General features: G+C 40.9%; 2 protein-coding genes across 5 annotated transcripts in view; both read right to left on the bottom strand.

The window, feature by feature from the left end:
* The window catches only part of LOC144987176 (uncharacterized), a 427,194-nt gene that overhangs the window by 72,708 nt on the left and 342,308 nt on the right, over positions 1 to 12,178 (bottom strand). The gene's annotated exons all lie outside the window — the stretch shown is intronic.
* The window catches only part of LOC144986992 (uncharacterized), a 56,387-nt gene that overhangs the window by 28,314 nt on the left and 15,895 nt on the right, over positions 1 to 12,178 (bottom strand). For 3 of the 4 annotated variants that reach the window (XM_078935768.1, XM_078935776.1, XM_078935779.1), the window contains exon 2: positions 9,140 to 9,760. The exons of the other annotated variant lie outside the window; for it this stretch is intronic. In XM_078935768.1, the coding sequence (XP_078791894.1) occupies positions 9,140 to 9,760 (621 nt within the window). The remainder of the gene's footprint in view (positions 1 to 9,139; positions 9,761 to 12,178) is intronic. 4 annotated transcript variants of the gene reach the window in all.

The following is a 12,178-nucleotide window of genomic DNA, read 5'->3' as shown; positions in this document are numbered from 1 at the left end:
TCCCTGCTCTCTGGCTCTGGGGGCCTCGCGGCGGTCCTGCTGGTCCTGGCCTGGGTGGCAGGTTTGGTCGCCCGGGGGGCGGTTGTCCCCTGCCTGCTGCCGTGTGGCTGCCACTGCTGCTGCGGCGGGGGTCTGGGTGTGGGGGTGGCTGGGCGCTCCTCCTTCTTTTCACATTCCACCATCCATTTTAAAAGAACATAAACACTCACCTGAGCACAGGTGTTAGCTCACCTTTGCACCAATAGTTTGCATGATTGAATGAATGAAAGATTTCACACTAGTTGGTTTAAAGTCATAGGTATGCGTGTGTAAACACTATCTGTTCTGTGTACATGTTGACATGTGGACATTTTTGCAGCTAGCAAGTGTTTTGATAACATTTCAGTGTGTGTGTGGACAGGCTCGGCCCTTGTTGTACTACATTTGAATCTTACCGTAATGATAAACAACCAGTAAACCTGTCTGTTCTATGCTGCTTCATGGTCTTATCCCTCCCCCCCTCCCACTGTCAACCCCCCCTCTCTGACATCCCTCTCTCTTCTTCCCTCCTTTCCTTTTCCGTCCGGTCCAACACCAAGGATTTTCAAACATGATTGAAATTAATAAAGTTTGGCCTCGATTACAAGAGGGGTTTATTCAGACATACCTTTGGTTTGTCTGAAGATTAATAACCCCTCTTGTTAAAGTAAAATATGTCCAACACAAGAGGCCCTCAGCTCTCATCTGTCTGCCCAGCTGTTGGACAGGACAAGTTAAAAAAAAAAAAAAAAAGATGCGGAGGGGGAGCGCTTCGTGTCCCCCGACGCTCACTCGGTCCACTGGCACCCGAGTGAGCATAGCAGCCGGATTAATAATTTTGTATCTGAGGGGGGGGAGGATGCTTTTTTACGTGTGCGTTTTGTTGTTTTGTTATGTGTGGGAGAATTCAGACTGCGAGCCGTCCCGCCGCTCTGGGTTAGCGGCTGCAGGACTCAGGAGGAACCGTGTTCAAACAGAGCTCGGGCCGCTAGCTCACAGAGCGGCTTTGGGGCGGTGTGTGAACTTTTCAGAGCAGAAATAAATGTTGCGCAGTCCTTAGAAACTGTTCAAACAATCATGTGGATTTGTGTTTCCAGTTGTGTCCCGACAAAATAAAGGCTGATGTTATTTCCATACATTTATGTGCAGCCAAGATGCAGATTGCTGCGTTTCTCGCACGGTCCTGGATATTGTGTCCATCAAGGCTAATGTTGTTAGCCTGTGTTTATAACCTGTCCTAACCCTTCGTCCAGCTTAATTCTTCCACAAAAAAGCACTGACCACACGGATTAAATATAACGATGAGCGAACAGGCACTTCATAATATTCATAACATTAATAAAAAGCCCGTTTGGAAGATCGTCTTGTATTACGGAGCTGCTGCACATGCTGGCTGTTTTTTTTTTTTTTTTTTTTTTACTTATTTATTTAATATAGGGGACAGCGCACATTAATAAAGCTTGCTGTCAATATGCCAGAGTTAGCCAAAGGGCTATTTTTCATCTGCAGTTCCTGGGAAGATGTTAAAATCACCCTAAAAGATCAAAGTAAAATTACATATTTACATAACATTACATATATATATTAAACAATGCATTCAATAAAATAAGCAGTTAACCTAAAAACAAATTAGTGATAAAACAATCTAAAATCAGACAAATGTAAGAACATACACACATATAAAAGACTTGACAGTAGCGAGGATCAGTGAGAGGAAAGGTACTCAGTGTTGACAGCTCTGATTGTCAATGAGCCATTTCTTTAATTGTGTCTTGAATAAATGATATGTGTTTTGATTTCTGATACTAACAGGTGTGAAGTTCCACTCAGTAGCAGCTCTAACAGAAAAAGCAGTCTGACCAAACACGCTTTTTCTGAAGGGAATGAAACCGTCTCCTCTGACTGCACTCCAAGTCCTGCTGTCCGGATGTTAATTAACTGGTGAAGAGGAGGGAATGATAAGCCATGAAGGATTTTGTACACGAGACAGAGATTTGAATATTTGACCATGTTGTCCCAATTCAGTAAACCATGTTTTTGTAATATTGTACAATGGTGAAATATGTTGGGTTTTTTATCCAAAGTTTTAACAGTTTGTTTGTATAATGTTTGGAGAGGTTTTAAAGATGTATTGCAAGTCTGTGACCAGACAGGCAAACAGTAAATGATATGAGATAAAATCATAGAGTGCATGTACATTTTTGCTGACTGTGTGGACATCTGGTGGCGAATGTGTCTAAAATTAATGAGGTTGAATTTGATTCTGTTGCAGACCCTTTTGATGTGTGATTTGAAAGACAGCTTTGAATCCAGTATGACACCCAGATATTTGTGTTCTGATACAATCTGTAGCCTTTCTCCTGAAACAAAAACATCTGGTTCAGCAGTGAGATTATTATTGGACTTGGTGAAAAACATTGCAACTGTTTTAGATGTGTTTAGCTGTAAACAAGAATATTTCAACCAAGCTGTGATGTTAACCATGGCATTGGTGAGCTTCTCAGCCACCTGAGAAGAATTACTGCCATGAACACAGACTACAGTGTCATCAGCATACATCTGCACAGAAACATCAGGACAACTGGATGGAAGGTCTTTAATGTACAGTGAAAATAGCAAAGGTCCCAAAATTGATCCTTGGGAATACCAGCTGGTAGACTGAGAGCTGCAGATTTAAATGACTGGACTTTGACAAGTTTGGAGCGGTCAGTGAAGTAAGAATCAATCCATTGCAGTGCATCAAAAGAAAAGTTAAAATTGCATAATTTTGACTGTAAGATTTTCTGATTAACAGTGTCAAAAGCCTTCTTAAGATTTCATTTTCAAAATGAAAAAGCATTTTTTGACTCAAAAATATAATGAAAAAGCAATCCACCAAAATGCTTTTTCATTTCCTTCCTCAACACAGCTAATTCTGTCACTTAATTAAAATGATAAATAAAATGGTATTTGACATTTCATTTTCAAAAAGGTCACTGGTAAATGTGTAGCATAATTCATTTAGAAATGTCTAATTTGACAATTAAAATGGATTAACAGAAATGCTTTTTAATTTTCAAAATGTAGCTGCATTTTTTGACTCAAAATTAAAAAGAAAAAGCAATATTTCAAAATGCCTTTTCATTTTATACTTAAAACCGCTTATTCTGTGTCATAATTAAAATGAAAATGCAAAGAGGGGATTGCATTTGCTTTTTCACATCCACCCCGCGCACATTGTCACAATATTCGTTTAGAAAAAGCATTAGCAGAGGGGAGGCGGGGCGATGACGTCACTGCTTTCTCTGTGTGTCCGGCCGCTGACTGACACACACACACGCACCAGGAGCAGACTGTGTTAGCGGCAGAGACGAGGGTTTTGTGTTGGTTGTGAACTTCTGATGAGTTTCCACAGCTTCTCAGGACTACATAGCAGCATGTCCGCCTTCTGCGGTCCTCCTCCTGACGCACCGCGGACAAGCTTTGGTTCTTCGGACCGCCAGCTGCCTTCGCATAGCGGAGCGCGAAGCTCCAGATCGCTGAAGGTGGAAATGCTGCTGCGATCTGAGAAACCATCATATGAATTTGTGTTTCCAGTGGTGTCCAGAACAAAATAAAGACTGATGTAATTCCCACAAACAAATTTATCTGGAGCTTCGCGCTGAATTTGCTGTTTGATTTATTAAGATCCAGGTTTGAGCAGGCCAGGTCCAGCGGTTTGTGAACAGGACCCGGTTTTACGTGATCTTAATGTGAAAAATGCAGCAGAATGTTCCTTTAGTGCCCTCGCGAATCAGAAGCTGTGAATCGTAAGCCAACTTTAGCGTCGTCTGACCGCACGGATTTAAAAACATATGATCGAGCAGAGCAGGCCCTAAAATATAATCATAACTGTAATAAAATCACATTATGAAGATAGTCTCCTGCAGCTTCGCGCTGAGTGTTGGTCCACCAGCAACGTTTAGCACGGAGCACGGAGAAATCTGCTATCTGTTGATGGGGCTCCAGCTGTCAAACAGCAAATTCAGCGCGAAGGTGCAGATACGTTTGTATGTGGGAATTACATCAGTCTTTATTTTGTTCTGGACACCACTGGAAACACAAATTCATATGATTGTTTCTCAGATCGTAGCAGCATTTCCGCCTTCAGCGATCTGGAGCTTCGCGCTCCGCTATGCGAAGGCAGCTGGCGGTCCGAAGAACAAAAGCTTGTCCGCGGTGCGTCAGGAGGAGGACCGCAGAAGGCGGACATGCTGCTATGTAGTCCTGAGAAGCTGTGGAAACTCATCAGAAGATCACAACCAACACAAAACCCTAGTCTCTGCCGCTAACACAGTCTGCTCCTGGTGCGTGTGTGTGCGTCAGTCAGCAGCCGGACACACAGAGAGAGCAGTGACGTCATCGCCCCGCCTCCCCTCTGCTAATGCTTTTTCTAAATGAATATTGCGACAATGTGCGCGGGGTGGATGTGAAAAAGCAAATGCAATCCCCTCTTTGCATTTTCATTTTAATTATGACACAGAATAAGCGGTTTTAAGTATAAAATGAAAAAGCATTTTGAAATATTGCTTTTTCTTTTTAATTTTGAGTCAAAAAATGCAGCTACATTTTGAAAATTAAAAAGCATTTCTGTTAATCCATTTTAATTGTCAAATTAGACATTTCTAAATGAATTTTGATACACATTTACCATGGACCTTTTTGAAAATGAAATGTCAAATACCATTTTCATTTTAATTTTAATTAAGTGACAGAATAAGCTGTATTGAGGAAGGAAATGAAGAAGCATTTTGGTGAATTGCTTTTTCATTTTATTTTTGAGTCAAAAAATGCTTTTTCATTTTGAAAATGATAAAGCATTTCTGGTTTTGACTTTGCTTTTTATTTATGCTACAGAATTGCTTCGATAGTAGCGGTCTCCGTGGAGTAATTGGCTCTAAAGCCAAACTGCATAGGATGGAGAGAATAGAGTGTGGTGTCGAGGTGGTTTATAATTTGTTTAGCTACCAGTTTTACTGCAATGTTTGACACTGCCGGAAGAATGCTAATGGGTCTGTAGTTGGACATGGAATGAAGGTCTCTACTCTTAAAAATGGGAGAGACAATGGCTGGTTTCCAAGTGCTCGGGAATGTTTTTTGTGAGAGGGATAGAGTGGCAGCGGTTTGTTTACAACGGGACCTATTTCCTCATCCGGGTGATTTTACACTACTGCGCATGCCCAAATTATTCATTCCAACTGAAAGTGTGAGCCATGGGAACGTTTGTTCTAATCGGAAAAAGGTTTTCTGTGCCCATGTGCACGGGTGAATTTTAACCTGACCATTGATCCGATCAAGATATTCTGCCCATGTAAACGCGGCTAGTGAAACACTGTCTATGCGTGACGTAAACCAGAGCAGTAGTAACACACGATCGGAATGAACTGTTTACATGAACAACTATCGGATAAACGATCGGTATAACCCACCTATCTCCATCGGAAAGAAATTTTTATCCGAACGAGTCTATTCCGAACGGTGTGTTTACATGATGCATTGTCTTTCCGATCAGGCGTTCTGTAAGATTACTTTTGCCCATGTAAACGCAGCTAGTGATTTCAACTGCTTGAATCTGCTGCTGTGAATCACAGCACACTACAACTGAGTGAACTACAAACACATTTCAAAAGAAAAAAAAAGATGTTTTTTTCCCCTGACTTTTAATGAGAAGTGATCTCTTGAGGTGTAAACGGAGACACGGCAGCGAGACGGCTGCCAAGAGGCCGTTGTCAACAAAGTGCAATATCTGAGGAAAGACCATTCTGTGACAATCAATCATCTCTCTAAAACAAATGAATTTCTACATTTATAAGGCTGAAGTAATGAAGCTGGTGAAAAATAAGTTTTTTAAGGAGAAAATAATCGACTTGGAAACTTTATGGAAATCTTGCTTCACATGGTAAAAACAGAGTAAGACTTTAATACACAGGACATGTTCATTTTTATGTTGTGTTTAATTTTATGACCCACCCTTAACAAAAGGGTAAAGGAAACAGCAGGTTGCAGTAATAATAAATACAGTTTGGCATCTTGGAACTGCAGGGGCTTGAACAGAACAGAAAATAAATAAACAGGTTATGAATAAGATAAAGGATATTGTGTCTAAAATTGTTTTCCTCCAGGTGACTCACACTCTGGAAAAAAGATAATGTCAAAATAAGCAGAAGATGGCAGGGGCCTTTATATTAAGCATCTCATATCTCAAGAGCACGTGGCGTAATCACACTCATTCATAAATCTGTTCCCTGTCAAGTCGTAAAGGTCATTAAAGATACATTTGGCAGATTTCTGATTCTTCAAGGTTCCATTCTAAAAGAGTCCATCAACCTGGTGAATGTCTATGGGCCTAACATAGATGATGACCAATTTTTAACAAACCTCTTTTTAACCATTTTTTCACTACCAGGTAATAGTATCATAGGAGGAGACTGGAATTTTGTCTCGGATCCCTCTTTGGATAGATCGTTTGGATCTGACCAAACTCACCAAAAAAGTAGGAATGCTATACAGAATTTTATGAAGGAATTAAAAATGGTAGATATCTAGCACCACACAAGACCCAAAGATATTGAATATTTTTGTTATTCTAAAACATATGGCTCATACTCTCGCATAGATTGCTTTTTAATTTCAGCAGAGCTACTATCCAATTTAAAACAATGTTTTTATGACAGTATAACAATCTTGGACCATGTAGCATTTTGCACTCGCATATTAATCTCAAAATGGATCCACCCAGGTGGCGTCTGGATCTAAAATGGCTTAAGAATAAAAATTTTGTAGAATTTGTAGGGACTAAAAAAGATGAATATTTTACTATGAACACTACTCAAACTTCAGCCAGTGTAAGATGGAAGGCATTTAAAGCTGTTTTAAGAAGACATATAATGTCCTATACTTCATCAAAATCAAGAGAATTGTGAAAAAGAAGAATAGATTTAGAAAGAGAAAGTGTATAAAAATAAAGATCAGCAAGCTGAAAAAGAATTAGAAATTTTGAGAACTGAGTATAAGGAATCAACAGATCTTGCAGCCTCAGATATCTTGAGGTTAAATTAAACTTTCTATTAACAAGGAGACAAACCTGGAAAGATCTTAGCCTGGCAAATATAACAGTTGGAGGCCCAAAAAACATAACTTCAATAATTAACAAAAATGGAACGACTATAGTGGACCCAAAGGAAATAAATACTGAATTTAAAAACTTATTCTGCAATTTTTATAACTCTTTTGAAAATGTAAAAGAGTTTTCAGAGCTCAAAAAGCATTTCTTGACAGATTGCATATACCTGTCATCCCAGAGGATTTCAAACCACACGCCTTAGAAAATACACGAAAGAGAGCTGGACTTGACGGGTTTCCGGTAGACTTTTATAACAAAATTTCAACATAAAATCCTAAAAACAATGTCAGACATGCTTCAAGAATCATTTCACAAGGCGCCCTTCCTAAATCTATGACCGGTGCTCTAATCATTCTACTACCTAAGCCAGGAAAGCCAAGTAATAAATGTGAAAACATGAGACCTATAAGTTTACTAAACTGTGACGTTAAAATACTATGTGAAATTTTGGCTATGCATCTGCAGAATACTCTCCCCCATGTTGTTCATAGAGATCAGAATGGTTTCGTTTTAGGTCGCCACGGCTTGCACAATGTTCGTAGAGTGTTAAATATCATCCATGGGGTGGAAGACACTGCGGATCAGGCCCTGCTTTCTTTGGATGGAGAGAAAGTCCTTTTATTAGGTCGAATGGCGTTTTCTTTTCAGCGTTTTAGCAAGATTTGGCTTTGGTGAAACATTTCACAAATGGCTTCAGTTACTTTACACAAATCCAACTGCTGAAATTTTAACAAATGAAAATGTCTCTGCTAAACGTGGGTGTCGGCAGGGATGCTCTTTGTTCCCTCTGCTGTTCACCCTGGCAATAGAGCCATTTGCCATAGCAGTACATGCTCATCCAACCATCTCTGGGATTATGATTAATCACGTAGAACATAGACTGTCATTGTACGCAGATGATGTAATTTTTTTATCTCTCCAACTTAGACTCATCTGTACCTGCTCTTCTGCAATTAATTGAAGAGTATGGTCACATATCTGGCTACACCATAAATAAATCTAAATTGTCCATTTTACTGCTGAACGACAATAAAAATTAAAGGCCACCAACAGTCATAAATAATTTCCGCTCAGTCCATTCGTTTACATACTTAGGTTTAAACATTTTTCCAAACATAGCAGTAACAGTTCAAAATAATTATGACTTTATAACAAAAGAAATAAATGACAGTATTAATAGATGGATGCAGCGTCCTACATCACTGATCGGTCGAATTAATGTATACAAAACGAACATTTTACCAAAATTACTGTATGTTTTTCGAAATATCCCCCTGCCACCGCTTGACGGCTGGTTCAAAACTATAAAACAAATGATTATTTGACAGTTTGACAGAGAAATCTGCTGAAAAAAACTGAACAACAGTGGCTCAGGCGGTTGAGCAGGTCGTCCAATGATTGAAGAGTCAGCGGTTCGAACCCCGCTCCCACCAGCCAAATGTTGTTGTGTCCTTGGGCAAGACACTTCACCCTCCTTGCCTCCAGTGTGGCTCCACTGGTGTGTGAATGTGCATGAATGATCCCGGTGATGGTCAGAGGGGCTGTAGGCCCAAACTGGCAGTCACGCCTCTCTGAGTCTGCCCCAGGGCAGCTGTGGCTACATCAGTAGCTTACCATCACCAAGTATGAATGAGAAGCGAATGAATAAGGAACACACTGTAAGCGCTTTGGGCGTCTTGAAAATCCAATCGATTATTATTACAGACTTCTTTATCTGCTAACAATTTTCTCTTTGATCCGTTAAGGTTTCCTGTTTGTCGTTAGCTGGAGGGACTAACTAATACCATATGATTTGAAGAATGTTGTCGGCTGCACTGACCAACAATGTCTTCTGTCGTTTCAACTGGAAGGGACAGAAGAGACTCTTCCAAGACACGCTGTTGATGGACTGCATGTTTGGAGAGCTTGAAGCTCAAGATAGAACCGTTGTTGAAGTGAACATACCGATAGTGTGAAGATGAAGATCAGAGTCACACTGACCTGCTGACATGTGAGAGCTGTCCACACTTTGGACAGGACTTCTGTCCCTCCTCTTCCTCTTATCTCTGTTCTGTGGGTCTGTCTCTTCATCGGTAGTTGATGTTGATTCTGTCTCTTCATCTTTAGTTGATGTTGATTCAGTCTCTTCATCTGTAGTTGATGATGATTCTGTCTCTTCATCTGTAGTTGATGTTGATTCTTCATGTTGGTTTCCTTCTTCATCCTGACTATCAGTTACATTAAAGCTCTGGTGATTGTTTAGATCTGCTTCACTGTTCTCATCTTCCTCATAAGTAGGAATCTCCATCAAGGTATCAGTCTCCTGCTTCAGATCAATCTGATCTTCATCCTGACTGATGCAGAGCTCCCCTGGTTCCTCTTTCATCTTTGGAGGTTCTGGTTCCTCCTGTTCTTCTTTAACCTGTGGAGGTTCTGGGTCCTCCTGTTCCTCTCGAATCTGTGGAGGTTCTGGTTCCTCCCGTTCTTCTTTAATCTGTGGAGGTTCTGGTTCCTCCTGTTCTTCTTTAACCTGTGGAGGTTCTGGGTCCTCCTGTTCCACCCTGAAGTTAATCTGCTGGTTGCATTGATCTTCCTCTTCAGTCATCCAATGCTGGGGGAGGACTGCAGGGACACAAACACAACAAGGAGAATTTTATACGTTTCCAGGACTTTTGGGTTTTTTCAAGCATCAATAAACTCTGTAATCATTGGAAAAAATGTCTGAGGAGTCTGGAGGACCAGAAGAGACTCATTGAAATAAATAAATTGAATATAAAATAATTGAATAAATTCATTCATTCATTTAAAATGTCAATAAAAAAATAAAATAAATTAAAAAAATCATGACACTTTATGGTCCAGTGTGGGACAAATTAAAATAAATACAATGCTCAGCTGCACGGTGGAGCAGTGGTTAGCGCTCGTGCCTCACAGCAAGAAGGCCCCCGTTTCACCTGAAACAGAACATCGATGGGGGACCTTTCTGTGTGGAGTTTGCATGTTCTCCCAGTGCACGCGTGGGTTCTCCTAGGGATCTCCGGCTTCCTCCCACCGTCCAAAAACATGCTTCATAGGTTAAATGGCAACTCTGAATTGTCCCTAGGTGTGAGTGTGAGAATGAATGGATGTGTGTGTGGATTGTGGACATTTACCCTCCAGCGCCCCCTCCTTATCCTTCACCCAAAGTCCCTCCAACACGGCCTTCATCCAAACCCCCTCCAACACGCCCCCTCCGTCGTTGACCCAAATCCCGTCCAGCTCCCACTCCTCCCGGTCCATCACCCAAACTACCCTCAACTCAACCTCTCCTGCGCGCCTCTAGAGGTGCTATTCCCCGGAGCTAGGATGAAACGGGCCCCCAGTGTCCTAGGAAAGGTTATGTCAAACTGGGGCCCTGTGATGAACAGCTTCCTTCTGGTGCTATACCTGTAGTTGCACCACGTAGAATGCAAAAAAGGGCAGTTAGATTGTCCAATCAAAGAAATCTAGTTCACATCCCTTGCAAGAAGGTTTTGACCAGTCCCAAGGAAACTAAGCTCAAACTTGCTGCACTCAATGTCAGATCTTTATGCAACAAATCATTTTTAATCAATAATCTTATCTCTTCTTTTAATCTTGATTTTATGTTATTAACTGAAACATGGCTTGACAAAAACACAGGAAACATAGTTCTAGTCGAATCAACTCCCCCCAACTACAAACATGAATCGGAAATAAGAGAAAATAGGGTGGAGGCGTTTCTGCACTGTTTAGAGATAATATTGCAACCCGCAGACTATCATTTGGTGTGTTTTCATCATTTGAGTATGTGTCCTTTAAGATTGAGCTAAATCAAACTCCTCCCTTACTCTGCATAGTCATGTACAAACCTCCTCAGCACAGCCAAAGTTTTATTGATGATTTCACTGAAATGCTCTCAGTTGTGTGCACAGACTTTGATGGTCTAGTCATTACAGGTGATTTTAATGTTCATGTTGATAATGTCAATGACAGAAATGCAAAAGAGCTCAATGCTGTCCTTGAAACCTTTGGTCTAATTCAGCATGTGAGTTGCCCCACCCACAGCAGAGGGCACACTCTGGACCTGCTCATCACAAGGGTGTTTATTATTTACAATGTCAGTGTGGTTGATGTCGCCCTCTCTGATCATTTCTGTGTATTCTTTGACCTGTCTGTTGCTCCCAAACCACCGCCTGGCCCTGCAGTTGTCCAAAGGAGACAAATAAATGAGAGCACTAGGGCACAGTTTGTAGAAATGATAAACCCTGAAAATGTCTCTGGTGCCAATGTTGATGAAATACTGAATTCTGTTACTTCTAGCATCTTGAATGTTCTGGATGCCATTGCCCTTATGAAAGTTAAATTGAGAAAACATAGACAGAAAGCTCCCTGGAGGAATGATGATCTAGTCAGGGCACAGAAACAACAGTGCCGCAGAGCCGAGCGAAAGTGGCGCAAGTCAAAACACCAGGTTCCTTATGGAATATATAAGGCGGAGTTGTACGCTTACAACCAGATCTTATGCAGAACAAGGGAAAGGTACTTCTCTGAAATAATTGGAAGTTGCAGCAGCAACTCTCGTACCCTGTTCACAACAGTTAACAGATTAACTAACCCTCCAACCCAGCTACCAATAGAACTGGTTTGTACACCTAAATGTAATGAGTTTGCTGTATTTTTCAATGACAAGGTTCAGGGCATTAAAAAAGCCATCAATTCCACAACACATAACTATCCAACGGCCACCTACTCACTCTAAGCTGACTCACTTTGTACCTGTCACTGACCAAATTGTCCAAGAGACCCTCACCCGTCTGAGCTTGTCTACATGCTGCCTTGATGTGTTACCCACTAGATTTCTAAAGTCTGTCTTGAACAGTGTGTTGCCATCAATTACTCAAATAGTTAACATGTCTCTTCAATCTGGAATATTTCCAGAGGCCTTAAAAACTGCAGTCATTAAACCCCTCCTGAAAAAGAGCGGTCTTGATCCCACTGTACTGAATAATTACAGACCTATCTCTAATCTGCCATTTTTAG

This window comes from Oryzias latipes, chromosome 2 (assembly GCF_053564925.1).
Source record: "Oryzias latipes strain Hd-rR chromosome 2, Olatipes_Hd-rR_3.1".
Classification (NCBI taxonomy): Eukaryota; Metazoa; Chordata; class Actinopteri; order Beloniformes; family Adrianichthyidae; genus Oryzias; species Oryzias latipes.
Note: the sequence above shows the minus strand (reverse complement) of the source record. Positions and strands in the feature narration are given on the sequence as shown.